The sequence below is a fragment of the Rhinopithecus roxellana genome, chromosome 7, assembly GCF_007565055.1.
Source record: "Rhinopithecus roxellana isolate Shanxi Qingling chromosome 7, ASM756505v1, whole genome shotgun sequence".
Taxonomy (NCBI): Eukaryota; Metazoa; Chordata; class Mammalia; order Primates; family Cercopithecidae; genus Rhinopithecus; species Rhinopithecus roxellana.
In genome coordinates, this window is record NC_044555.1 from 58,339,034 (window position 1) to 58,366,580 (window position 27,547).

Consider the following 27,547-nt stretch of genomic DNA (forward strand, 5'->3'; position numbering starts at 1 on the left):
CGTGGAGGCGCGTCGCGCGCAGCGGACGCCGACAGAACCCCGAGGCGCCTGCCGCGGGCGCGAAGGCGATCCGGACGCCACCCTGCGGTCACCGGTCGCTCTCAGGGACAGCAGGTGAGGTCTCCGCGGCCCGCCTTCGCGCCTTGCGCCGTAGGGTCGCCGCGCTCCTCGTCGGCCGGGGGCGGGGTTGGAGACGGCGGGCAGAGAGGCCCGAGAACGCTGGCGCCAGCTCGCGCCCAGGTCCGGGCCAGGTTCAGCTGGGGTGCGTGAGCCGATGGAGGCGCCCCTGACATCTGGGAGTGCGTGTCCAGAGAATGTCTTCTCTAGTTGACCCACGAGCCGTGTCTGTGCCCACGAATGTGGGAGCCTGAGGCCATGAGGGGGGTCCCCTAGAGAGAGAGGGTGTCTGGGCACTTGCCAGGAAACTGGTGCCTGTGTGGGTGCCCATGAACAGACTGCATGCCTATCTGAGAGAGAAGGGCCCTGACACCAGGAACTTGTGTGGACTCAGGGTGAGTGGCCACCTGGAAGGACACTTCTCAGTGTGCCCACTGGGAGGGGGACAGCGTGTCCTTTGCTGGCTCAAGTCCATGGGACACCAGCTGCTTTGGGCAAAGGGGAGCTGGTTCTTGGGCTGCTGTACTCCATGGGGGCCATGGTGAGGTTGAGGCCGGGCCAGGTTCCTTGGTCGGGCCCTGGGCCGTATCCCAGATTGGCTCTGAGCTGGATGCGCACTGCCAGCCAGGATGTGACCAACAATGTCTCCAGATTCCCGTGCCACCTGGGGCCAGGCAAAGTAGGTTAAAGTCCACTGGCAGACCCATTTGTAAGTGCTCCGAGTGCACTGCCGAGGTGGGAGCTTGGGAATGGGCAGCCTCACCTGCCGCACCTGGACTTGCCAGCACAGGTCTCTTCTCACCTTGCCAATCTGCTGCTTCCTTCCCTCCTGCGCCCCCTGGCTACGCAGGTCTGGAAATGGCTCCTTAGGGATCCCAGCTGAACAGCCCCTGGGCTTGGGCTATACCTCCCAGTGGGAGGGTCTGGCCTGGGGTCTGAGGGCCAGGGGTGGTGTGGTGGGCGGGGTGTGTCTAACATCCAAGAATCTACTCCAAATAAGGGAAAATATGAAAGAGCTGGATTTTGGCTTCCCAGGACTGCCCGATCTGGGGGCTCTGGGATCGGGCGACATCTGGCGGTGATACTATGTTCTAGGGACAAGAACCCTCTACACGCCCATTCCTTGTTTCCTCTAAATAGGGAAAAGCTAGGGCTGGAAGACAGGGCACCCATCTCCTGACACCCTTTCTGCTGGAATTGACTACTGGTCACTCTGACTCAGTTTCCCTGAGCTCTGAAGATTAAGGAATGAACCCAGACAACCCAACTCAATGGCCCTTAGTGGAGAGTCAATTCTTGATGGAATTCCGTGCCTGGGAACTTGCTTTCCAGTGGGGCAGGGGGACTAGAAGGACAACTTCAAGCCTGTCTTGAATGGGGCCTGGCAGGGAGGGGTCTGTATGGGTCCCCCCTTCCCAGTCCTCCCTCCCACGTCCACCCCAGCTCCCAGACGCCCAGGTGCACTTGGTGCAGGTGTGTCTCAAAGTCGTCAGGAGAGGGGACAATATACAGGGGTTGGCCTCAGTACTGGAAAATGCCATTTGCACCCCCTAACACCACCACTAGTGGGAAAAACCAGTGGGGCCACAGGCAGCCCCGAAGTGAATGTGCTGGGTTGATCACACACAGCCCGACCACATGTCATGTAGACAACTAGGGCTACAGGAGAGTCAACCATATTTGGGCATGACGTGCTGGCCAAGCCGGGGCCTCCTCCTCTCACTGGTCTTTAGCAGATAAATTAATTATTACTAGAATTGAGCAGGAAGGACAGATACCTGCCTTCCTAGAAAAAAACACTCAGAGGAGGAAACATTCCGGAGAGGGGAGGTACCGAGGACTGAGAGAGGGAGTGCATGCTGGGGAGGAAGCCATAGGCAGGCTGGCTTCTGGCTGAAGATAGTAGCAGTGAGCATCCCCAACAGTTCCCAGGTCCCAGTCTACATCTCAGCACAGCAGCTGCTGCACCATCTCCAGAGTTATCTACCAGAAAATTTTGAGTGAATAGCCCCCATTGCTCTGGGGACACAACCCCCCCAGTCCCCTTGATCCTTGTCCTCAGGCCTCCTCTGCACCTGCCACCACACCCAAAGCCCACCCAGACCCAGGTGCTCAGAGTCTGACAAGTCTTATGGGAACCGCTGAGCAGGCCCCTCTGGGTCTGGAATGCCACTCCCGTTTGCCCCCTGCCTGGCCATGCTGGGCTCAGGGGCCTTTCCGACAGGAGAGGACCCGGGCTTCAACTCCCCCCAGTGCCCCGGGTGAACTGGCGTGAAGGGTTAGGCGGGCACACGTCTCTGCACGCATCGCACAGCGCCCTCTGCCCGTGCCCACTGGCGTGCCCGTTGGCACGCCCGGACCCCTTCGAAGGCTGCTTGCTCCTGGAGTGTCGGCGGCCTCCTGGCCCAGTGCCCCATATCCTCCTGGGTGAAGGGAAGCAGAGAGGGAGGTGGTGGGAAGCAGCGGGCACAGGTGCACAGGCGAGGGCCCTACAGACTGGGAAGGCGGGCCAGTGGCAGGGGGTATGCGGGGACCGCGTAGGCGCAGGCCTTGCCCTGCAGCCGCTTCCCAGGTGATGCGCACACAAAGGGCCCTCGGCAGTGCCTGGTCTGGGGCCGCCGCTCTCCAGGGGTTCGCTCTTAGGGTTGGCCCCTTCCCGCCGCTGCCGGGGCGGCGGACAGGGATGCCGCCCGGGAACCCTAGGCCCTGGGGGCCCGGGGATGCGGGATGACGGTGGGGGGGGGGGGGGTAGGGTTGTGCAGGGACGGGGCAGAGCCCAAGTGACTTAGGGACGAGAACCACCCCACCCCTCGCAGGAGCCCTGGGGAAGGAAAGTCCCTTGTAAGGCGCGCCGGCTGCAGGCCAAGCAGTCCCGCGCCAGACACTGCTCAGCCTTTCCTCGCTCTGGGGCGCGTTTCCTGCAGCGCCAACGGGAGGCCGCGGGGCTGGGAGCATCCTTGCCCACTCCAGGGCCCAGCGACCCACCCCGGAGCCCGAGTTTCGCGTCTGATCAGCCAAAGCCCGGGGCCTAGTGGGGGCATTCCAACGGGCGGGGCGGGGTGGGGTGGGGCAGTCGCGCCTCCGAAGCCCCACCCCACAGCCCCTCCCCGCAGGAGGCCCGCCCCCTGGCCACGCCCTCCGCCCGCATTTAAAGGGCTCGCTCTCTCCGCAGCGCAACCTCTGCTTCCTGTCTCGCCTCCCGCGCGCCGAGGTGCCTGCGACTTTAATTAAAGGGCCGTCCCCTCGCCGAGGCTGCAGCACCGCCCCCCCGGCTTCTCGCGCCTCAAAATGAGTAGCTCCCACTCTCGGGCGGGCCAGAGCGCAGCGGGCGCGGCTCCGGGTGGTGGCGCTGACACGCGGGACGCGGAGATGCCGGCCACCGAGAAGGACCTGGCGGAGGACGCGCCGTGGAAGAAGATCCAGCAGAACACTTTCACGCGCTGGTGCAACGAGCACCTGAAGTGCGTGAGCAAGCGCATCGCCAACCTGCAGACGGACCTGAGCGACGGGCTGCGGCTCATTGCGCTGCTGGAGGTGCTCAGCCAGAAGAAGATGCACCGCAAGCACAACCAGCGGCCCACTTTCCGCCAAATGCAGCTTGAGAATGTGTCGGTGGCGCTCGAGTTCCTGGACCGCGAGAGCATCAAACTGGTGTCCATAGGTGAGGGACGCCCCGAAAGGCTGGGCGGGCGGGGGCGGGAATTCCGTGCGTCCTTCCATCCCCCCGGGCGGACCCCTCCAAACCACCTCCTTCCGGGCTGCGGCGCAGCTCCCGAGGCCCCCGGCTGCTCTGCTCCACGCGGACCTGGAGAACAAAGGCGCGCGGGCTGGCCGGCTGGTCGGCCGGGCGTGCGAACCGCTACGCGCCCCCGCCCGCCGTGCCCCGGCTGGCCGGCGCCCAGGCTGAACTCACATCCTCAGCAGGCCGCGCCCCCGCAGCTGTGCTCGCGCTGGGAGTGGGCCTGGGGGTCGGGCACTGGGCAGGCTCTGTTCCTGCGCCCCATCCTCGAGGAGGAGAAGGCCCCAGACTCTCCCCCCACAGCTGTTTACAGAGGGCCCTCTGGTCTTCAGACGCCCCTTGGTTCTAAAGTGTGGGTTGGAGCTCCTGCGTCCCATTGTCTAGGACTCTGGGCTCTTTCTGTCCCTGGAGGATGAGTCGCCCATCGGAGATGGCTCCAACCACCAGTTTAGATCTACCTCCCCCCCACACACAGGGAACTTGGGGGCCAGAAAGAAGCGTAGTTAGCAAAACTGTACCCGGAGTTGGGCGTGGTTGACTGAGGGACCTGGCTTGTAGACTACTTGGACGTCAACTTTTCTGTTCATCTTGGGCCAAATTCTTGCTTCCATGTTGGCCTTGCTTTTCTGCGTATAGCACACAGGAGTTGGTTGGTAGATGCTCCGGCGTGCACTGTGCCAGCCCAGTGTCTGTCACTGGACTGGAGAGGCTGGCACTGACCGGACCTGCTGCAGCATCCCAGTTCTTTCTCAAGATAGGGGCTGCTTGGAAGGGCAGGCACCAGAACGGGTAACTTGGGGGTGACGTTGAACAGGGAGAGGAGAGGGATGATGATTCTTATCTTCTTCAGAACTGAGAGGCCTTCCAGTTATCCCTGCAGCCCTGGAATGGCCCTTGCTGAACCCAAGAAAGTGAGGGACCAAGACTTGGGGTCCCCCAGCCACTCAGAGGGCAGATCCCAAGAATTGAAGTTCTTTCTTTGGAATGCCAGTTGAGGCGACGGGCAGGCCCACCTCCCCAAGTCCCAGCCTCAGTCTAGCCAAGCTGAGTCATTTCAGAGTCCTGGATGGTGTGGGGGGGCGACCGGATGTGGGGAGGCGGGCCACACCCCAGCTCTTTGGGGGGGTCTCCTCCCTCCTCCCAGCTCCCCTCCTCCTTGTGAGCTGGCTGGAGCAGGCCTAGTTCCCAGAGCTTTGCCATATAAGGCAAAAAAATGTTGGAAAGCAGCAGTGATTAGGGGAGGGAGGGGCTGGCTGGCCCGGGGGCTGGGGAAAGGGGGTGGGATGGGGCGGGCCCATCCAGCCAGGCAGTCTCCCAGCCCTGGGCCCTGGTCCTTCACACTCTCTTTTGGGAGGGGGATGGGGACGGAGTAGGCTGGCCTAACATGGACCTGGTGGGCCTGGTTGCTCCCCGTTTGGGGGTTGTTGAGGGGTCTCAGGCTGGATTGGGGTGGGGGCCTGATGGGAAGCCCTGGCTGGCCTTGTTCCCTGGCCTTGCACCCTCAGTCGTCTCTGAGCCCCTCTCCCCGCTGCCATTTGGGGAGAGTGAAAGGCAGCCTCGTGGGGCCAGGACCAATCTGGGAACTGGGGAGGCCACTGTACTTTGAGCGGCTCACCTGGCCCTCCAGGTGCTGCCTGCTGGGCTGGGTAGCAGCTGCCGTGGACGGCCCAGCCCCTCCTCATAGGCCCACCCCCTAGTTGACTCACCAGAGAAGTATTTTGTCTGATTATGGGAGAGGCTGACAGGGCTTCTAAAGATGAGCTCTTAGAAAGCCCAAGCCATCCTGCCTTGAGCCTGAGACCCAGAAGTAGCTTTGGGTGGGGCCCAGAGCCCAGCAGGGTTGCCATGGTGATGGGGGGTGTCGGGGACCCGCCCTAACCACTTCCCCTGTGGTGAGCCTGCCGAGGCCCAGGCCCGTTAGGTGGCAAGTGGGTCAGGCAGTGGGTGGCAAGGGGGTTCCCACAGTGTCTCCTGCTGCCAGCCCGGCATCTCCCGATGGGCCCCAGTGAGTCAGGGCCATGTGGCCCAACTGCTGGTTCCTTTGGGCTCTGGGCCTCTCCCTGGCCAGGCCTGTGGCCTCCCAACTCCAAGCTTGGGTTTTCGAGGTGGCAGAGGAAGTGGAGGTGGTGGCGGGGGTCACACTCCTTTACCCAAAGGGTGTTTGCCTAACTCCCCCACTTCCCCTGCCTCACCCCACCCACCCTGGAACAACAGTTGTATTTCCCAACCACCCAGGGCCACCCGCCTTCCTCTTCCTCAGCCCCAGCCCCACTCCAGGTCATGGGCCCTGGATTCTGGGCCCGCTGGAGCCAACCTCCTCCTCCTGGTTCCCCATAGGCCCCTGAGGCGGGTGGCAGTCCCTTGTTCTCCAGAGCTGACCGTCTGTGGGCTGGGTCTGCCCTCTGCCCTTCCTCTGGGCCCAGGGCTTCTGGCAGTAATCATACCCTGCTATCATTGCATGTCTGTGGGTATCTCCCCTCACCCCAAAGTCTCCTTTACTTCTGAACACCCCCTGGGGTGCTGGGCAGAGAGGGCCTCATCCACATCCTACCCATGTCTCCCTCCTCCTTGGCCCCCCCACCCCGTGCTACCAGACCATGACCCCAAAGCCTGGGAGCAGCCCCTCCCTCACAGCTCTGTGCCCAGTGTGGCCACTCTTCTACTCACAGACAGCAAGGCCATCGTGGATGGGAACCTGAAGCTCATCCTGGGCCTCATCTGGACCCTGATCCTGCACTACTCCATCTCCATGCCCATGTGGGATGAGGAGGAGGATGAGGAGGCCAAGAAGCAGACCCCCAAGCAGAGGCTCCTGGGCTGGATCCAGAACAAGCTGCCACAGCTGCCCATCACCAACTTCAGCCGGGACTGGCAGAGCGGCCGGGCCCTGGGTGCCCTGGTCGACAGCTGTGCCCCGGGTGAGGGGGGCACAGAGGCAGGAGAGACTGGGCTGGGGTTGCCCATGGGTGGCCCTTGAGGGGGTTCTGTGGCCCCCAGATTCACAGCCTTCCTTGTGCCATAGGCCTGTGTCCTGACTGGGACTCTTGGGATGCCAGCAAGCCTGTGAACAATGCACGAGAGGCCATGCAGCAGGCGGATGACTGGCTGGGCATCCCCCAGGTACACCCGCCCGGCCTGTCTGCGGCTGTAGGGGACCGGATCGGCAGTTGGGAGAGACTCGGAGGCCCGATGGCTCCTGTTTTCTGCCCGTGACAGGTGATCACCCCCGAGGAGATTGTGGACCCCAACGTGGACGAGCATTCTGTCATGACCTACCTGTCCCAGTTCCCCAAGGCCAAGCTGAAGCCAGGGGCTCCCTTGCGGCCCAAACTGAACCCGAAGAAAGCCCGTGCCTACGGGCCAGGTGAGGGAGCCCAGCCAGGGGTGCACCCATGTGCCAATGTCTTACCCATAAGACAGTGTCCCATCTAAACGTGGAGGTCCCGAGGGGTCTTGGGTTACATGGTGGCTAGGTGATCAGGCCACCCAAGACAGGAGTGGGTCGGGACTAGTGACAACACTCCACTGAGTAGGCAAGAGAATGCCAAAAGGTTCCTCCAGTCCCAGAAACCTGCAGTGTGAGGTCCTCGGGGAAGTAGCACCCAGTGGTCTTTGTTATAAATGGAGATGAACCAGAACTCAGGAACAGGGACCTAAAACCCAGTTACGGCTCACACAGGAACAAGGGCCCAGTGCGGTGAGAATGAATGTTCCAGAAAACAGGCACAGGCCTGTCCCGGCGGCAAAAGCACAGCTGGGTCCCGAGGCCAGGCTTTGTGCCGCAGCTCACACTGAATGAACTTGCCCAGTTTGGAATGTGCCTGACTTAGGGGCCAGCAGGGAGGGGTGTTGAGCCTGCAGAGGCCTGGGGGCTGGCATGCCACCGGTGCTCTTGCCCGCCTCCCTTAGCATCCAGGGCTGAGGGGTGGAGGGGTGAGGCTGTGGCCCTAACAACTGGCCTGTGGTTGGCTCGCCCTCCCCTGCCAGGCATCGAGCCCACAGGCAACATGGTGAAGAAGCGGGCAGAGTTCACTGTGGAGACCAGAAGTGCCGGCCAGGGAGAGGTGCTGGTGTACGTGGAGGACCCGGCCGGACACCAGGAGGAGGTAGGGCTAGCTGCTGGCAGCGGAGACCCCGCAGCACTCCCTTCAGTGGGGCTGCTCTTAGCGAAGGCTCACAGGCTCCTTCCCACTGCAGGCAAAAGTGACTGCCAATAATGACAAGAACCGCACCTTTTCCGTCTGGTACGTCCCCGAGGTGACGGGGACTCATAAGGTGAGCCCTTGGCCAGTGGGGAGGCTTGCGACCTCAGGTGGTGGCTGGAGGTCCCCAGCCTACCCTCACGGCCCACCCTTCTGGGGACAGGTCACTGTGCTATTTGCTGGCCAGCACATCGCCAAGAGCCCCTTCGAGGTGTACGTGGATAAGTCACAGGGTGACGCCAGCAAAGTGACAGCCCAAGGCCCCGGCCTGGAGCCCAGTGGCAACATCGCCAACAAGACCACCTACTTTGAGATCTTTACAGCAGGTAAGGGGGGGCTGCCGAGGCCCGGCTGGTCTGTGGGGAGAGCCACACTGGGGCCGGGGAGCTGAGCAGGTGCCTTGTGGCAGGAGCTGGCACGGGCAAGGTTGAGGTTGTGATCCAGGACCCCGCGGGACAGAAGGGCACGGTAGAGCCTCAGCTGGAGGCCCGGGGCGACAGCACATACCGCTGCACCTACCAGCCCACCATGGAGGGTGTCCACACCGTGCACGTCACGTTTGCCGGCGTGCCCATCCCTCGCAGCCCCTACACTGTCACTGTTGGCCAAGGTAGGCCCGGCCCTGACCGCCCTCTGCTGTGGCACTGCAGTCTGGGCCTCCCACAGGAGGGGGAGCCCCCTGGGCCAGTCCCGTTGCAGCCCACCCCAGGGCGCCTATTCTTTGAGCTTCCACTGTCTGGGCACCTGCTGTCTTTCCTCCCCTGCTGGGGCCCTTCCTCCTCTCCTCTCCTCGCCCCTCTCCATCTCTCTCCTCACGCTTTCACCTTTGGAAGAGCTCGCTCCAGCTGTCTAGAAACCTGCTGCTCTCTGCTCTGCCCACAGGGTTAACGGTACTTGGATCTGTCTTCTTCTTGGAAGGGAGGGCGGGGGGCTCTGGGCTGGTGTGTAGCAGGTGGGAGGAGGCCCGCCATGTCCTGGCCCAGGCCACAGTTGCTGGGGTCACGGTTCCTTCCAGTTCTTTCTTGCATGTCCCCCTCCAACCAAGCTCTGAGGGACCCTCCAGTCCTGACAGCCCCGCCCTGCAGGAGGCAAGGGAGGGGTCACCCAGCCGAGCTGCTGGTGCTCAGCTGGCCCCTCTGCCTACAGCCTGTAACCCGAGTGCCTGCCGGGCAGTCGGCCGGGGCCTCCAGCCCAAGGGTGTGCGGGTGAAGGAAACAGCCGACTTCAAGGTGTACACAAAGGGCGCTGGCAGTGGGGAGCTGAAGGTCACCGTGAAGGGCCCTAGTAAGTTGGCCTGGAGCCAGGCCAGGGTGGGTGGCGGCAGCCCCCAGGTTCACTGCTGGGCAGGCCTGAGGCCCTCCTTGTCTTTGCAGAGGGAGAGGAGCGCGTGAAGCAGAAGGACCTGGGGGATGGCGTGTATGGCTTCGAGTATTACCCCACGGTCCCTGGGACCTATATCGTCACCATCACTTGGGGCGGTCAGAACATTGGGCGCAGGTGAGGCCCCCAGGCATCCATCTCCCAGCTCTGCACATTCTGCCTCTTCCTCCTGCCTCCCCACCTGGTGATGAGGGGCCACACGGGCTCTTCCTGCCTGGCCGCCACAGTGGGGCCCAGGCTGGCTCGTGTAGTGATTCTTGGTATTCCTGTGTGGCTCTCCCATTCGCAGTCCCTTCGAGGTGAAGGTGGGCACCGAGTGTGGCAATCAGAAGGTGCGGGCATGGGGCCCTGGGCTGGAGGGCGGCGTCGTTGGCAAGTCAGCAGACTTTGTGGTGGAGGCTATTGGGGACGACGTGGGCACCCTGGGTAAGTTGGGGGCTGCACCATGGGCTCCTGGGGACAGACGATGGCAAGGACAACCCACCCTGAGGCTCCAGGGCACTGAGGGGACTGGTGGCTGTTGTCAGGCTTCTCGGTGGAAGGTCCATCGCAGGCCAAGATCGAATGTGACGACAAGGGTGATGGCTCCTGTGATGTGCGCTACTGGCCACAGGAGGCTGGCGAGTATGCCGTTCACGTGCTGTGCAACAGTGAGGACATCCGCCTCAGCCCCTTCATGGCTGACATTCGTGATGCACCCCAGGACTTCCACCCAGACAGGGTAAAGAGCAGGCAGCGATGGCCTAAGTCTCACCCTGCTGCTCCTGCTTGGGGTCTGGTGGGGGTGGGCCTGGGTCCTGGGCTGGTATCCCCAGCAGTGTTCCTGGCACTCTGTGTCCCTGGCCACCCTGCCTGGGTTGTGGCTCTGGCAGCCTAGACCTGGTCCCCTGACAGCTGGGTGGTCTCCCACTAGGTGAAGGCACGTGGGCCTGGATTGGAGAAGACAGGTGTGGCCGTCAACAAGCCAGCAGAGTTCACAGTGGACGCCAAGCACGGTGGCAAGGCCCCACTCCGGGTCCAAGTCCAGGTAGAGTGCCCACGGGTGTTGGGGGAAGGGCAGGTGTGGGTACCCAGGCCTGGGCACTGACCAGCAGGCCACCTGCTCCTACCTGCCTAACAGGACAATGAAGGCTGCCCTGTGGAAGCATTGGTCAAGGACAATGGCAACGGCACTTACAGCTGTTCCTATGTGCCCAGGAAGCCAGTGAAGCACACAGCCATGGTGTCCTGGGGAGGCGTCAGCATCCCCAACAGCCCCTTCAGGGTGAGTCAACCTCCAGCAGCCTTTAGTCCATCTCGATAGCATTCACATAGCACGCAATTCGTCCATTTCATTCACATCATCGCAGAAAGAAACTCCACGCCATCCTGACTCCTCTGTCCCACAGCTCCTGGTGACCACTAAGCTGTTTTCTGCTGTGGCTTTGCCTGTCCTAGACATGTTCTATAGATGGAACCATGTGCCACATGGCCTTTTGTGTCTGGCTTCTTTCGCTCACCACGAACTTTACCATGTTTTTATTCACGTTTAGCATGTCTTGGTGTTTCGTTCCTTTATTATTATTTTATTTATTTTTTTTTTAAATTTTTGTGCTTTTTTTTTTTTTTTTTTTTTTGAGGCGGAGTCTCGCTCTGTCGCCCGGACTGGAGTGCAGTGGCCAGATCTCAGCTCACTGCAAGCTCCGCCTCCCGGGTTTACACCATTCTTCTGCCTCAGCCTCCCGAGTAGCTGGGACTACAGGCGCCCGCCACCTCACCCGGCTAGTTTTTGTATTTTTAGTAGAGACGGGGTTTCACCGTGTTAGCCAGGATGGTCTCGATCTCCTGACCTCATGATCCGCCCGTCTCGGCCTCCCAAAGTGCTGGGATTACAGGCTTGAGCCACCGTGCCCGGCCAATTTTTGTTCTTATTTTTATTTTTTTTGAGACAGAGTCTTGCTCTGTTTTCCAGGCTGGAGTGCAGTGGCGCGATCTTGGCTCACTGCAAGCTCTTTCTCCCAGGTTTACACCATTCTCCTGCCTCACCCTCCCAAGTAGCTGGGACTACAGGCACCTGCCACCCACCCAGCTAATTTTTTGTATTTTTAGTAGAGACTGGGTTTCATCATGTTAGCCAGGATGGTGTCGATCTCCTGACCTTGTAATCCACCCGCCTCAGCCTCCTGAAGTGGTGGGATTACAGGCGTGAGCCAGTGTGCCCGGCCTTTTTTTTTTTTTTTGAGCCGGAGTTTTGTTCTTATTGCCCAGGCTGGAGTGCAATGGCGTGATCTCAGCTCATTGCAACCTCCACCTGCCAGGTTCAAGCAATTCTCCTGCCTCAGCATCCTGAGTAGCTGGGCATGCGCCACTACGCCCAGCTAATTTTGTATTTTTAGTAGAGACAGGGTTTCTCCATGTTGGTCAGACTGGTCTCGAGCTCCTGACCCCAGGTGGTCCACCCACCTTGGCCTTCCAAAGTGCTGGAATTACAGGCATGAGCCACCATGCCTGGCCGCTTCATTCCCTTTTATGGCTGCATAATACTCCATCATGTGGCCAGACCACATTCCATTTGTCTGTTCACTCGCTAACAGATATTGAGGATGGGCTTGCCTTTGGTGATCATGAACAGCGCTGTTAACAGTGGGTCCAGGTGTTTGCATGGACGTTTGCTTTCATTTCTCTTGGGTAGTTGCCTCGGAGTGACCTGGAGCATCACCCAGTCCCTCTGTGGTCAACTGAGGAACTGCCAGACTCTTCCCAAGGCAGCTGGACCATTCTGTGTGCCTGCCAGTGTCGCCGAGGGAGCCTCTGAGTCTCCTCCAGGCTGCTCATGCCCTTACCCTTGCCCCTGTGCCCTACAGGTGAATGTGGGAGCTGGCAGCCACCCCAACAAGGTCAAAGTATATGGCCCCGGAGTGGCCAAGACAGGGCTCAAGGCTCACGAGCCCACCTACTTCACTGTGGACTGCGCCGAGGCTGGCCAGGGTAAGGCCTGGCTGTAGGTGGGAGGGCAGGTGGCTGGGATGTCCCTGCGGGGTCTCAGTCTCTGCTCCTCTCCCCGCCGCAGGGGATGTCAGCATCGGTATCAAGTGTGCCCCTGGAGTGGTAGGTCCCGCTGAAGCTGACATCGACTTCGATATCATCCGCAACGACAATGACACCTTTACGGTCAAGTACACGCCCCGGGGGGCTGGCAGCTACACCATTATGGTCCTCTTTGCTGACCAGGTGAGTGCTGTGCTCCTGACCGCTAAGATGTCATTGCAGGCAATGTCTGCCCTCCTCTAAGGCCTTCTCCTCCCACCGCCTGCAGGCCACGCCCACCAGCCCCATCCGAGTCAAGGTGGAGCCCTCTCATGACGCCAGTAAGGTGAAGGCTGAGGGCCCTGGCCTCAGTCGCACTGGTGAGTACAGGTACCCCATGGCAGGTTGTGGGGCATCAAAGGTAGGAGGGCTTATGGCAGGGTGCCCCTACACGGTCCCTGCGTGTTCCTCAGGTGTCGAGCTTGGCAAGCCCACCCACTTCACAGTCAATGCGAAAGCTGCTGGCAAAGGCAAGCTGGACGTCCAGTTCTCAGGACTCACCAAGGGGGATGCAGTGCGAGACGTGGACATCATCGACCACCATGACAACACCTACACAGTCAAGTACACGCCTGTGCAGCAGGTAGCCACGTCCTCCACTACAGTGACTGAGTCCCCAGCCTCCTCACGCAGCAGCCTGGGGGACAGCTCCAAGGGACTTACTGCCCACCCTCATTCCTTACCTGGGAAAGGGCAGGCATGGAGGCCCAGGAGGGGGTTGGGGAGCAATTCTGGTGTCTCTAAATGCCCCCTTCCCTTCTGCACCCTTCCTAGGGTCCAGTAGGCGTCAATGTCACTTATGGAGGGGATCCCATCCCTAAGAGCCCTTTCTCGGTGGCAGTATCTCCAAGCCTGGACCTCAGCAAGATCAAGGTGTCTGGCCTGGGAGAGAGTAAGTAGTTGGGGCCCTTGTCGCAAAGGCCCTTGTCACATAGGCACCCCCAGTGTCGTCCCAGGGATTGACTGAGCTAGGTGTCATGTCTCTCTCCTTCCTTTCATCGTTTCTACAGAGGTGGACGTTGGCAAAGACCAGGAGTTCACAGTCAAATCAAAGGGTGCTGGTGGTCAAGGCAAAGTGGCATCCAAGATTGTGGGCCCCTCGGGTGCAGCAGTGCCCTGCAAGGTGGAGCCAGGCCTAGGGGCTGACAACAGTGTGGTGCGCTTTGTGCCTCGTGAGGAAGGGCCCTATGAGGTGGAGGTGACCTATGACGGCGTGCCTGTGCCTGGCAGCCCCTTTCCTGTGGAAGCTGTAGCCCCTACCAAGCCTAGCAAGGTAACTGGGGTATGGGAGGCCCTAAGGGTAGAACCTACTGTGTTCTCTGAGGGCCCAGAGGGCACCCCATCTTCTCCAGACCTGCCCTCAATCCTCCTCTTTTTTTTTTTTTCTGAGGCAGACTGTTAACCTTGACCCTGTTTAAGTGAGAGTAAAGGGGAGGAGGGAAATAGAAACCCACAAAAAGTCATCGGGGTTAAAGCATTCTTTTTTCTTTTTTTTTTTGAGAAAGAGTCTCACTCTGTCGCCCAGGCTGAAGCGCACTGGCGCGATCTCGGCTCACTGCACCTTCCGCCTCCCGGCTTTAAGCGATACTCCTGCCTCAGCCTCCCAAGTAGCTGGGATTACAGGTGCCCGCCACCACGCTTGGCTACTTTTTGTATTTTTAGTAGAGACGAGGTTTCATCATGTTGGCCAGGCTGTTCTCAAACTCCTGACCTCAGGTGATCCACCCTGAGGCCTCCCAAAGGGCTGGGATTATAAGTGTGAGCTACCGCGCCCGTCCCTCCTTTTTGTCCTTATGACTGATGGATGGCCCATCTGGCAGGCAGCCTGGGCCCGTCAGCATCCCTGTTTGGTGAGGGCAGGAAGCCAGGGCAAGGGGAGGCAGGTGGAGAGTCAGGCAGGAGGTCTGGGGTCAGGGGCATAGCATGGCCTTGGCTCCTGACCCCTTCTTCCCTCAGGTGAAGGCGTTTGGGCCGGGGCTGCAGGGAGGCAGTGCAGGCTCCCCCGCCCGCTTCACCATTGACACCAAGGGCGCCGGCACAGGTGGCCTGGGCTTGACAGTGGAGGGCCCCTGCGAGGCACAGCTCGAGTGCCTGGACAATGGGGATGGCACATGTTCCGTGTCCTATGTGCCCACCGAGCCCGGGGACTACAACATCAACATCCTCTTCGCTGACACCCACATCCCTGGCTCCCCATTCAAGGCCCACGTGGTTCCCTGCTTTGACGCTTCCAAAGTCAAGTGCTCAGGCCCTGGGCTGGAGCGGGCCACCGCGGGGGAAGTGGGCCAATTCCAAGTAGACTGCTCGAGCGCGGGCAGCGCGGAGCTGACCATTGAGATCTGCTCAGAGGCGGGGCTGCCGGCTGAGGTGTACATCCAGGACCACGGCGACGGCACGCACACCATTACATACATTCCTCTCTGCCCCGGGGCCTACACTGTCACCATCAAGTACGGCGGCCAGCCTGTGCCCAACTTCCCCAGCAAGCTGCAGGTGGAGCCTGCAGTGGACACTTCCGGCATCCAATGTTACGGGCCTGGGATTGACGGCCAGGGTGAGTTGCCCTGCCGTGGGGTATGTGGCAGTGGGGACACAGGGACCAGAACCCCAGAGCCCCAAGCCTCCTCTCTGTGTCCCTTTGCAGGTGTCTTCCGTGAGGCCACCACCGAGTTCAGTGTGGACGCCCGGGCTCTGACACAGACCGGAGGGCCGCACGTCAAGGCCCGTGTGGCCAACCCCTCAGGCAACCTGACAGAGACCTACGTTCAGGACCGAGGCGACGGCACGTACAAAGTGGAGTACACGCCTTACGAGGAGGGTGCGTGCTGGGGCTCCCACAGGCTGGTGGACAGTGGTGGGTGGGGTGGCCCGGGCTCCTCCTGACCCGGCCTGCACTCCTCCAGGACTGCACTCGGTGGACGTGACCTACGATGGCAGCCCCGTGCCCAGCAGCCCCTTCCAGGTGCCCGTGACCGAGGGCTGCGACCCCTCCCGGGTGCGTGTCCATGGGCCAGGCATCCAAAGTGGCACCACCAACAAGCCCAACAAGTTCACTGTGGAGACCAGGTGAGGGAGCCCCCAGGAGCCTGGGTGGCCAGTAGGCCTGGGAACCCCAGGAATGACCGGCTGTCTGTTTGGACCAGGGGAGCTGGCACGGGCGGCCTGGGCCTGGCTGTAGAGGGCCCTTCCGAGGCCAAGATGTCCTGCATGGATAACAAGGATGGCAGCTGCTCAGTTGAGTACATCCCTTATGAGGCTGGCACCTACAGCCTCAATGTCACCTATGGTGGCCATCAAGTGCCAGGTGAGGCGGTGGCGGCCAGGGCAGGGCTGGGACTGTCTGCTTCTCCCCACCCTGTCTCATACAGCTGCCATACCTTTGCCCCAACCCTCAGGCAGTCCTTTCAAGGTCCCTGTGCATGATGTGACAGATGCGTCCAAGGTCAAGTGCTCTGGGCCCGGCCTGAGCCCAGGCGTGGTTCGTGCCAACCTCCCTCAGTCCTTCCAGGTGGACACAAGCAAGGCTGGTGTGGCTCCACTGCAGGTCAAAGTGCAAGGGCCCAAAGGTGAGTGTTTGCGTGCCTGGAGCCGGGGGTCGGGAGGGCAGTGTCCTCTTTGAGGGCTGGGAAAGGAGACTGGAGGCCCAGAGTGCAGAAGTGATGCAAGTGTGTAGGTGTTTTTGGAAGAGCCTCAGATGACAGTGCATCCAGGAGGGGGACTTAGAGGAGGTAGAACAGATGGGACTTGGTCACTGAGCAGATGTGGCAGGAAGGCAGGCGGGCAAGGTTCCCAGCTGGCACCCAGATGTGTGTCTTTTGTGTCAGAGGGGGCCAAGGCCATTCCCAGGGTCGGGCGGATGAGGATAAAGCGAGGTCTAGGCCTGGGGCTGGGTCCTGGCTGTCCAGTGTGGTGGGATAGGAATGGAGACCTAGGAGACTAGCTGAGGCTCTGTCCCTGGGTCTGGGGCCAGGCCTGGTGGAGCCAGTGGACGTGGTGGACAACGCTGATGGCACCCAGACCGTCAATTACGTGCCCAGCCGAGAAGGGCCCTACAGCATCTCAGTACTGTATGGAGATGAAGAGGTGCCCCGGAGGTAAGAGGCAGGGCCTGCTGCCTGTGGGGAGTAGCCCAGGCTGGATGCTGAGAACCTGTCTGACTGCTTACAACACCCATACCCACAGCCCCTTCAAGGTCAAAGTGCTGCCTACTCATGATGCCAGCAAGGTGAAGGCCAGTGGCCCCGGACTCAACACCACTGGTGTGCCCGCCAGCCTGCCTGTGGAGTTCACCATCGATGCAAAAGATGCTGGGGAGGGCCTACTGGCTGTCCAGATCACGGTGAGCTCCAGGAACAAGCAGGGGAGGCAAGGGGGCCTGGGCCTGGGCGGCTGGAGTGTGGGCTGTGGGTGGCCAGTGTCTGATCTCCCTGGGGAGCTGCACCAAGGAGGGCAGGGAAGGACAGGGCCCCTGTCTTTGGTTCGCTAAGGTTGTGACTACCTTAGGATAGTGGTGACAGGCACAGGCTTCCCCAGACATGCACTTGCTGTTAACTCTGAGCACGTCACCAAAGCCTTTTGTGCCTCAGTTTCCCCACCTGTAATATTCCCATGGGGCAGGTATAGGATAAAAACTTGAGAACACCCAGGTGAGCTCCTCCTAGTGCTGGACAGGCCCTGGGGCTGAGGATGGGTGCCAAGCTCCCTAGCCGTGCCTATTGTCATGTGGGGAGTGTGGGATGTTTTAGTCTCCATTCTGGACTCTGCCAGGTGCAGGCAGCCCTTTGGGCCATAGCAGTTGAGAGGCCTGAGGCCCAGAGGCTGTCCCTGTAGCAGCCACGCTGGGCGCTTTCCAGGAGCGCCTGAGGCAGGCCTGGGGCTACTTGGTCTTTTTTTTTTTTCTTTTTTTTTTTTTTGAGACGGAGTCTCGCTCTGTCGCCCAGGCTGGAGTGCAGTGGCCAGATCTCAGCTCACTGCAAGCTCCGCCTCCCGGGTTTACGCCATTCTTCTGCCTCAGCCTCCCGAGTAGCTGGGACTACAGGCGCCCGCCACCTCGCCCGGCTAGTTTTTTGTATTTTGTTAGTAGAGACGGGGTTTCACCATGTTAGCCAGGATGGTCTCGATCTCCTGACCTCGTGATCCGCCCGCCTCGGCCTCCCAAAGTGCTGGGATTACAGGCTTGAGCCACCGCGCCCGGCCTTTTTTTTTTTTTTTTTTGAGACGAAGTCTTGCTCTGTTGCCAGGGCTGGAGTGCAGTGGCCGGATCTCAGCTCACTGCAAGCTCCGCCTCCCGGGTTCATGCCATTCTCCTGCCTCAGCCTCCCGAGTAGCTGGGACTACAGGCGCCGCCACCTCGCCCGGCTAGTTTTTTGTATTTTTTTTTTTTTTGAGACGGAGTCTCACTCTGTCGACCAGGCTGGAGTGCAGTGGCCCGATCTCAGCTCACTGCAAGCTCCGCTTCCCGGGTTCACACCATTCTCCTGCCTCAGCCTCCTGAGTAGCTGGGACTACAGGCGCCCGCCACCACGCCCGGCTAAATTTTTTTTTGTATTTTTAGTAGAGACGGGGTTTCACCGTGTTAGCCAGGATGATCCTGATCTCCTGACCTCGTGATCCGCCCGTCTCGGCCTCCCAAAGTGCTGGGATTACAGGCTTGAGCCACCGCGCCCGGCCGTTTTTTGTATTTTTTAGTAGAGACGGGGTTTCACCGTGTTAGCCAGGATGGTTTCGATCTCCTGACCTCGTGATCCGCCCATCTTGGCCTCCCAAAGTGCTGGGATTACAGGCTTGAGCCACCGCGCCCGGCAGCTACTTGGTCTTGAGCCAACTGCCTCCCCTGCCTTTGCCACACAGGATCCGGAAGGCAAGCCAAAGAAGACACACATCCAAGACAACCATGACGGCACGTATACAGTGGCCTATGTGCCAGATGTGACGGGTCGCTACACCATCCTCATCAAGTATGGTGGTGACGAGATCCCCTTCTCCCCGTACCGCGTGCGTGCCGTGCCCACCGGGGACGCCAGCAAGTGCACAGTCACAGGTGAGCCAGCCTGCCGTTGGCCGCTGCGGCGCTCGGCACGGGGCTTGGGTTGTGCCTGTGTGCAAGGGCTCGCTGCTTGGGGCGGCGTGTGGGAGTGGGGGCTGCCCCCTTGAGTGACTCACCTGACCTTTCTCCTTGCTCTCTGCCCTCTCACCTCAGTGTCAATCGGAGGTCACGGGCTAGGTAAGCTGCTTGCTGGGGCCACTCCCAATGCCCCTCCTGCCCAGAGGGCAACTTCCTTTCCTCTTGGAGCCGATTCCCAGGACAGTTCCAGCTGCAGCTCTAGGCAGGGACAGAGTGGGGGGCGCAGAAGATGAAGCCGTGGGCTGGAGGGTGAGGGCCCAGGGAGGCTTCCGGAGCTGAGCATGACCGCTCCGGCTCTCCCCCTCTCTGGGCCTTTATTTCCCCATCTGAGAACTCGGGTTGCAGCTGAGAGCTTTGGGGTGAGGTGCATCCTGAGAGGCACCCCACTGGGGACTTTGGGGTCTCGGGATCTTGGCACCCAGGGAAGCACAAGGGCTCCTGTGTGGGCTGAGGGAACAAGGGGTCTCCCCGACTCAGTGGGAGCCCCAGCCCTGGCCAGATCCACAGACCCCCATCCCCACCTTCCAGGGGCCTCTGCGTCCCGGTCTGGGGGAGGTGCATGAGCGGGTGGGGCTGGCTGGTAGTGCAGTAGCGCCAGTATCGACTGCTTGGGCGGCCAGCATGGCGGGGCCCGGCCCAGCCTCAGAGCCCCAAAGTGCATTCTGTGATCCGTCTCCCTCCTTCCCCCTTCCCCCATCCCCCAGCAGTGACGTTATTCAGACATTCCCCAACAGGCATGGAGGGTCACCTGCCCCAGCCAGGGACACCCGGGAATGCTGATGAGAGGCTACAGGCCTGACATTTGGGCGAGGTGGCTAAGGAAAGGGTTAGAGGGTGACTAGAGTTTTGCGGCAGGAGTGAGATGGCTTTATAGAACAGGCCGTAGGTAGGATCTGATGTGACAGGCGTGTGTGTGCAGGGCTGGGGAGGCTGGGGAGTGCCGATTGCAGGGCCTTGGGGGCTTTGGGGGTGGGAGCAAGACTCAGTAACCTCATTTCCCTGGCTATTGTTTGCAGAATGGAGACAGGGAGGGGGCGGTGCTGAAGTCGCTCTCCGGCAAGCTTGGTGGCCAGGGGGCTTCAGTGAGAGCCAAATTAGGGGGCATACTTGGAGGATGGAGTGGCTCAGACCTGCGGATGGCCAGCCGGGAGCTGGGCAGGGAAAGTGGGGAGAGTTGGGTACCTGTGAAGTTGGGGTCCAAGACACTAACTAGATGGCATGGGGTGGGCATGAATGAAGCCTCCCAGGGCAGCGTGGGCAGCAGGCAGCCAGGTCTTAGAGCTCGGGAGAGCTGCCTGGCCACGGCAGGCCAGCATGGAGCCTAGTGCAGCAGGAGCCCTCGGCCGATAGTGGGACTTGGTGGCAGAGCCCCTCAAGCTTGGCCTTCAAGTGGGTTTCATGCTCCTGGCTGCTTCCCTGGCAGGAGGCCAGGCTGCAGGGGACACTGTCACTGCCAGGCCTCACAGCCCACAGCCCCCCAAGCCTCCACGGCGGAGCTCCAGATCATAACGTCACTGTCTCTCCCCTTTCCTCGGGCACTCTGGGGCCCTGGAGCCTGCTCAGCTGCTCTGCCCTCGCAACCCAGCAGTGGTGGCTGTAGCTTGGGCCTCCTGTTCCCTGTCTCCCTGGGTGCTGTCCCCGCACTGCCAAGCCTGCTGCACTGCGCTACTCGGGTGCTAACCCCACTGCCTTCCGCTTCCCCGTTCCCACTCCTGCCTGCACCGGGCTGCTTTTCACCGCGAGCCTTCTCAGTTATCAGGAAACTACGGTTTCACCATCAGGCCTGGGGGGTGGGGAGGCAAGTGTCACGTCCCCCCACGCTGCAGCAGGACTCTGCCTCACCGCGTCCACACACAGCAATGGGGGCCGGGGCCAGGCCACAGGGGTGCGTGCAGGCAGCCGTGTACCCAGCCAGATGCTGACGTTCAGCAGTGTGGGCCGTGGTGCTGGATGAGGCTGAGTAGGCAAGGGAGTGGCTGTCAACACTTAGGCTGGAGTGGGCCCTTCCTTTTCCTCCCAGGCACCTGGGTACTACCGTCGGGCCCCTCCCACACGGGCACTTGAGGTGGTCAGGAGAACCCTTCCTGCCTTCTGAGAAACCACTCGCCATCCCAGCTTGGAGGGGCAGGGTGGGGCAAGAGGCCTGGCGGCCTGGCTGTGCTTGGTGGTGGCAATGAGAGGCCTGTGTGGGCGGCAGGCGGACGGGAACAACCTGAGCCCAAGCTCACACACTGGCCCCCCTTTGGGGACCCACCCTGCCCCACCAGGTGCTGGCATCGGCCCCACCATCCAGATTGGGGAGGAGACGGTGATCACCGTGGACACTAAGGCGGCAGGCAAAGGCAAAGTGACATGCACTGTGTGCACGCCTGATGGCTCAGAGGTAGATGTGGACGTGGTGGAGAATGAGGACGGCACTTTCGACATCTTCTACACGGCCCCCCAGCCGGGCAAATACATTATCTGTGTGCGCTTTGGTGGCGAGCACGTGCCCAACAGCCCCTTCCAAGTGACGGTGAGGAGGGGTGGGGGGTAGGTCAGCAGGGGCATCTGGCAGGTCCTGGCCTGTTCCCCTGGGGCCCCTCTGTGACAACAGACTCTCCAGCAGCTCTCTGCTTTGCCCTGCAGGCTCTGGCTGGGGACCAGCCCTCGGTGCAGCCCCCGCTACGGTCTCAGCAGCTGGCCCCACAGTATACCTACGCCCAGGGCGGTCAGCAGACTTGGGTACGGCCTGGCCAGCTAGGGACACTGGGGCTAGCCAGCTGGGTGTTCTGTGAGGCCCTATTTTACCATGTGTGAGGAGGGACCCCCAGATCCTCCCACTGCCCCTCACCCATGCCCTGTGTCTCCACTGCAGGCCCCAGAGAGGCCCCTGGTGGGTGTCAATGGGCTGGATATGACCAGCCTGAGGCCCTTTGACCTTGTCATCCCCTTCACCATCAAGAAGGGCGAGATCACAGGTGAGTGGGGACTAGGAAGGAGCTCAGGAGCCAAGGGGGCCAGATTGTGCCAATGAGGTGCCGTGACCTCAGCCCCACTGCCCCACAGGGGAGGTTCGGATGCCCTCAGGCAAGGTGGCACAGCCAGCCATCACTGACAATAAAGATGGCACCGTGACCGTACGGTATGCACCCAGCGAGGCTGGCCTGCACGAGATGGACATCCGCTATGACAACATGCATATCCCAGGTGGGTCTGCCCTGCCTCTGCCCAGTACACTGCCACCACCTCACAGAGAGATGGGGCTGGGGAACACGTGAGGCTGCCATTCCACAAGGCCCTTCTTCCCGCCTCAGGAAGTCCCTTGCAGTTCTATGTGGATTATGTCAACTGCGGCCATGTCACTGCTTATGGGCCTGGCCTCACCCACGGAGTAGTGAACAAGCCTGCCACCTTCACCGTCAACACCAAGGATGCAGGAGAGGGTGAGCAATAGCTCCGGTCTTGACCTGCTCTGTGCCCAGGATGCCCTCACTGGGCTAAGGGCTGGACTCAGGAGATGCTCCTGAATGGGGCTCCCTGCCCTGCTGCCCTGGCCGTTGGGGCTCCTCAGTGTAGGCCAACTGGAGTGTCCCCAGCATAGTTCCTATGCTCACCCACGGCTCTCTCCAGGGGGCCTGTCTCTGGCCATCGAGGGCCCGTCCAAAGCGGAAATCAGCTGCACCGACAACCAGGATGGGACATGCAGCGTCTCCTACCTGCCTGTGCTGCCGGGTGACTACAGCATCCTAGTCAAGTACAATGAACAGCACATCCCAGGCAGCCCCTTCACGGCCCGGGTCACAGGTGGGTGGCATTGGGAGCAGTGACAAACGGGTGGCAGGATGGGCATGGTCTCCCATGGCTGGACACACAGTGATGGCTGGCCTGCCCCCGCCAGGTGACGACTCCATGCGTATGTCCCACCTAAAGGTGGGCTCTGCTGCTGACATCCCCATCAACATCTCAGAGACGGATCTCAGCCTGCTGACAGCCACTGTGGTCCCGCCCTCAGGCCGGGAGGAGCCCTGTTTGCTGAAGCGGCTGCGTAATGGCCACGTGGGTAAGCAGCCGAAGGGTCCAGGGGTTTCAGAAAGGCAGCAGTCTGTGGGAACCCACGCCTTCCCTGACTGATAGCCCTGCCCTGTGTCCAGGGATTTCATTCGTGCCCAAGGAGACAGGGGAGCACCTGGTGCATGTGAAGAAAAACGGCCAGCACGTGGCCAGCAGCCCCATCCCGGTGGTGATCAGCCAGTCGGAAATCGGGGATGCCAGTCGCGTTCGGGTCTCTGGCCAGGGCCTTCATGAAGGCCACACCTTTGAGCCTGCGGAGTTTATCATTGACACCCGAGATGCAGGTAGGCAGTGGCTGCCCACCAGCTGGGGTGGGAACACTCTGCATAGCACCGAAGCTCAGGGGTATCCATTCCCCAGGCTATGGTGGGCTCAGCCTGTCCATTGAGGGCCCCAGCAAGGTGGACATCAACACAGAGGACCTGGAGGACGGGACGTGCAGGGTCACCTACTGCCCCACAGAGCCTGGCAACTACATCATCAACATCAAGTTTGCCGACCAGCATGTGCCTGGTGAGTGCAGCAGTGCCTCGGCAGCCCCCGTCACTACACCAGGGCCCACATGCGGTGTGTGACCGGAGGGGCGTGGGCCGTGCTTTCTTCCTGCAGGCAGCCCCTTCTCTGTGAAGGTGACAGGTGAGGGCCGGGTGAAAGAGAGCATCACCCGCAGGCGCCGGGCTCCTTCAGTGGCCAACGTTGGCAGTCATTGTGATCTCAGCCTAAAGATCCCTGGTAGGGGCTGTGGGGAGCCTGGGGAGGGGTCCTGGGGCTCAAGCAGACCCAAGAGGAGGGGTGGAGCCCAGGGCTGCTGCTCACTAGCCCATCCTTACCCTGCAGAAATTAGCATCCAGGATATGACAGCCCAGGTGACCAGCCCATCGGGCAAGAGCCATGAGGCCGAGATCGTGGAAGGGGAGAACCACACCTACTGTATCCGCTTTGTTCCTGCTGAGATGGGCACACACACAGTCAGCGTCAAGTACAAGGGCCAGCACGTGCCTGGGAGCCCCTTCCAGTTCACCGTGGGGCCCCTAGGGGAAGGGGGAGCCCACAAGGTCCGAGCTGGGGGCCCTGGCCTGGAGAGGGCTGAAGCTGGAATGCCAGGTAGGCCTGCTCACACTCTGAGCGCTTGCTCTCCTGCGTTGGCCGGGGTGGGGTTGGGGGTGGAGGAAGGAGCTGGCAGGCATGTCTACCTTGGCTATGCCTGGAGGGGGCCAAGGCTGGTGGAGCAGCCTTCAGTGAGGGCACACTGTTCTCTCACAGCCGAATTCAGTATCTGGACCCGGGAAGCTGGTGCCGGAGGCCTGGCCATTGCTGTCGAGGGCCCCAGCAAGGCTGAGATCTCTTTTGAGGACCGCAAGGACGGCTCCTGTGGTGTGGCTTATGTGGTCCAGGAGCCAGGTACTGGGAACCCGGCTGGGGTTGGAGGAGGTGGGGCCTGAGTGTGGGTATTGGACCCAGGGATTGCACAGATGGCCCTGCGTGGCACTCACTCTTCACTTTCTGGTCCCAGGGCCACCCAGGCTGTTCGTGGGAGGCGGGAGGCCCAAAGGCTGATGAACCGGTCTTACGCTCTTTCCCTGCCCAGGTGACTACGAAGTCTCAGTCAAGTTCAACGAGGAACACATTCCCGACAGCCCCTTCGTGGTGCCTGTGGCTTCTCCGTCTGGCGATGCCCGCCGCCTCACTGTTTCTAGCCTTCAGGTGAGGCACTGAGAGAAACCGCCCACCTGGGGCTCCTGGGCCCGGACAGACCAGAGCCACCGCAGAGAGCAGGCCTCGGCCCTGTGTCCAGTGAGCCCCTGGCCCAGCTCTGGGTTCCAGGCCTCTGCTCTGGCCGGGTGCAGCCCACGCTTGGGGTTGGCAGGAAATATCCTGCCCACCACGTGGAGTTTTTCTCGTGTCTCAGGTCTAAAGGCTTTGAACAGAAGCCTGTGCCCCTTGAGCACCAGGGCTGCGGTTTAAAGAGGGACAGCCTGCCAAGGCTGGGTGCTGCCCACAGGGTGGGGCCGCCCTCCCTTCCTGCCACCTGGGTGTGTGCGATGGCAGAGTGTGGGGGCAGGCGCGGGGATGTGTGCCTGTGGCTTGCTGCCCCTTGCAAATCAGTGGCTCTCCCTCTTTAAACCAAGCTGGACGCCAGATGGGTAAGTGCGACCCGCGGGCCTCCTGCTCCTGGGGCCTTTCCTTCCTCCCTTGCCCTTGCCCTGGCCCAAGCCCCCCATCTAACCATGTCTGCTGTGCTTCCAGGAGTCAGGGCTAAAGGTCAACCAGCCAGCCTCTTTTGCAGTCAGCCTGAATGGGGCCAAGGGGGCGATCGATGCCAAGGTGCACAGCCCCTCAGGAGCCCTGGAGGAGTGCTATGTCACAGAAATTGACCAAGGTGAGGCCCTGTCCCCGCCCGGCCGCCCTGCCCTGCTGGCTGGAAGCAGGCTGAGAGTACAAAAGGAAGGTACCGCTTCTGTAAGCAGCCAAGACGGGGCCCCATCTCCTGGCCCCCCTAAGCCAAGCAACCCTTTCCCAATTGGTGACCCAAGCCATTGGGGATGTGGCTCACCGCCCACAGCTATTAGGAAGGCCTTCTACCCTGCAGTACCATGCTGTCTCCACAGGGAAAGACTCAAAGTCCAGCCTCAGTGCTGCTTGGCCCTTTAGCCACGGCCATGGTACTTGTGCACAGGCCTGGGGCAACCTTGGGGGTAGGAGGAGCCCAGTGGGCTTCATTTCACAGCCTAGTCCTGCCCTTCCCAGCTGCATGACCTGAAGCAAGTTCCTGCCTGTCTCTGAGCCCGTTAACATGCAGGGGATATGGTGTTCACGGTAACCTTTCTTAGGAGGCAGTGAGGCCTGGGTTTGGCTTGTAAAAGATTTCTGTCCCAATGCACCCTGACAGTGGGCAGCTTGAGTGTCTAAAGCTTCGGCCCTCAGGAGGTCTGCTGCAGGGTGCAGGTGCCCAGCATGGCTGGGCTCACACTGATGGACCGGCAAAACGGGTAGGGCCAGGGTTGAGGCTGTTCCTCAGACACCATTTGCTGGTTTGAGGAGGGGCCCCAGGCCCACAGCATGGCTCCCTGCTCCTCAGATAAATATGCTGTGCGCTTCATCCCTCGGGAGAATGGCGTTTACCTGATTGACGTCAAGTTCAATGGCACCCACATCCCTGGAAGCCCCTTCAAGATCCGAGTTGGGGAGCCCGGGCATGGAGGGGACCCAGGCTTGGTGTCTGCTTACGGAGCAGGCCTGGAAGGCGGTGTCACAGGTAAGTCTGTGGGTGCGGCTGCAGGTGTGCACGCAGCTGTTACGCCCCTGCCTCCAAGCTCTTGGTGACAACGGGAGGCATCTGGAGGTGACAAGCCTGTGCTGGGTGGCCGAGGACAGGGAGGCAGACCAGTCTGGCTCTGCCTGACCTCCTGTGCTCCCAGGGAGCCCAGCTGAGTTCATCGTGAACACGAGCAATGCAGGAGCTGGTGCCCTGTCGGTGACCATTGATGGCCCCTCCAAGGTGAAGATGGATTGCCAGGAGTGCCCTGAGGGCTACCGTGTCACCTATACCCCCATGGCACCTGGCAGCTACCTCATCTCCATCAAGTATGGTGGCCCCTATCACATTGGGGGCAGCCCCTTCAAGGCCAAAGTCACAGGTGAGTCTGGGGCCAAGCTGTTGGCACCTGCCCAGTGCCTGGCACCATGGCCACCTCCTAGCCCCACCCACTCTGCCCTGCAGGCCCCCGTCTCGTCAGCAACCACAGCCTCCATGAGACATCATCAGTATTTGTAGACTCTCTGACCAAGGCCACCTGCACCCCCCAGCATGGGGTCCCGGGTCCTGGGCCTGCTGACGCCACGAAGGTGGTGGCCAAGGGCCTGGGGCTGAGCAAGGCCTACATAGGCCAGAAGAGCAGCTTCACAGTAGACTGCAGCAAAGCAGGTGGGCAAACCTGGGCCCCCGGCCCACCTTCCCACCAAAATGAGGCCAGAAATCACAGGATGGCCAGTGTCTGAGAGAGCGGGGACCGCCTTTGGGGTATGGCTGTCACTTCTAGAGCCACCTCCTGGACCCTCAAACAAAGGCCAGGGAGGAACCGGAATCTGCTAAGCCGCCCTGGGTTGGGGAGGTGCTGGCAGCTCTTTAGCAAGAGAGAACTGTCACCCCAGAACTGGCTAGGGACAGGAGAGGAGAGGACACCAGCGGGAGGAAGGGGGCTGGGACCTGTGACTGAGGACCCCTCTTGCCTCAGGCAACAACATGCTGCTGGTGGGGGTTCATGGCCCAAGAACCCCCTGCGAGGAGATCCTGGTGAAGCACGTGGGCAGCCGGCTCTACAGCGTGTCCTACCTGCTCAAGGACAAGGGGGAGTACACACTGGTGGTCAAGTGGGGCGACGAGCACATCCCAGGCAGCCCCTACCGCGTTGTGGTGCCCTGAGTCTGGGGTCAGTGCCAGCCGGCAGCCCCCAAGCCTGCCCCACTATCCAAGCAGCCCCACCCTCCTCCCCTCAGCCCTGGCCCCGGGCCACCTTGGCCGCCCGCCTGTCACTGCAGCCGCCCCTGCCCTGCGCCGTGCTGCGCTCACCTGCCTCCCCAGCCAGCCGCTGACCTCTCGGCTTTCACTTGGGCAGAGGGAGCCATTTGGTGGCGTTGCTTGTCTTCTTTGGTTCTGGGAGGGGTGAGGGATGGGGGTCCTGTACACGACCACCCACTAGTTCTCTTCTCCAGCCAAGAGGAATAAAGTTTTGCTTCCATTCTCCTGTGGGTGGCCGTAGCTTTGTTGGTGTTGGGGGACCAGTCAAGGCCAACTTGACAGGGGTGCCAATGAGCATATCAAAGCGTGGGCCAACCACAGGTCATCTCCCTCCGGGGCTCCTGCTT

General features: G+C 61.1%; 1 protein-coding gene across 3 annotated transcripts; it reads left to right on the forward strand.

Moving 5' to 3' along the window:
* Window positions 1–27,425, forward strand: FLNA (filamin A). Of its 3 annotated transcripts, XM_010364786.2 has the most exons (48): window positions 1–114; window positions 3,290–3,778; window positions 6,526–6,774; window positions 6,879–6,976; window positions 7,073–7,220; window positions 7,844–7,962; window positions 8,054–8,131; window positions 8,222–8,384; window positions 8,468–8,668; window positions 9,205–9,342; window positions 9,432–9,555; window positions 9,728–9,864; window positions 9,966–10,159; window positions 10,352–10,465; window positions 10,559–10,702; window positions 12,282–12,405; window positions 12,488–12,648; window positions 12,734–12,824; window positions 12,918–13,087; window positions 13,279–13,396; window positions 13,515–13,777; window positions 14,461–15,058; window positions 15,149–15,322; window positions 15,408–15,570; window positions 15,648–15,808; window positions 15,900–16,070; window positions 16,475–16,598; window positions 16,687–16,843; window positions 18,355–18,544; window positions 18,704–18,727; window positions 20,896–21,143; window positions 21,257–21,352; window positions 21,486–21,588; window positions 21,677–21,817; window positions 21,925–22,053; window positions 22,241–22,414; window positions 22,509–22,670; window positions 22,762–22,965; window positions 23,042–23,194; window positions 23,291–23,413; window positions 23,519–23,785; window positions 23,945–24,082; window positions 24,270–24,385; window positions 24,929–25,061; window positions 25,761–25,937; window positions 26,101–26,319; window positions 26,403–26,606; window positions 26,917–27,425. In XM_010364786.2, the coding sequence occupies exons 2-48, from the start codon at window positions 3,406–3,408 to the stop codon at window positions 27,102–27,104; spliced, it is 7,944 nt and encodes a 2,647-aa protein (XP_010363088.1). In that variant the 5' UTR covers window positions 1–114; window positions 3,290–3,405; the 3' UTR covers window positions 27,105–27,425. The 3 variants fall into 3 exon arrangements, with proteins under 3 accessions (XP_010363088.1, XP_010363089.1, XP_030789375.1); XM_010364787.2 differs by lacking the exon at window positions 18,704–18,727; XM_030933515.1 differs by lacking the exon at window positions 8,468–8,668.
* Window positions 27,426–27,547: the final 122 nt, after the last annotated feature.

Excerpts from the sequence above, each read along its gene's own strand:
- FLNA (XM_010364786.2), top strand. The coding sequence starts at position 3,406 with ATGAGTAGCTCCCACTCTCGGGCGGGCCAGAGCGCAGCGGGCGCGGCT. Across the intron at positions 9,343-9,431 it reads GGTCACCGTGAAGGGCCCTA|AGGGAGAGGAGCGCGTGAAG; the intron begins GTAAGTTGGCCT and ends TTGTCTTTGCAG. Across the intron at positions 15,323-15,407 it reads GTACACGCCTTACGAGGAGG|GACTGCACTCGGTGGACGTG; the intron begins GTGCGTGCTGGG and ends GCACTCCTCCAG.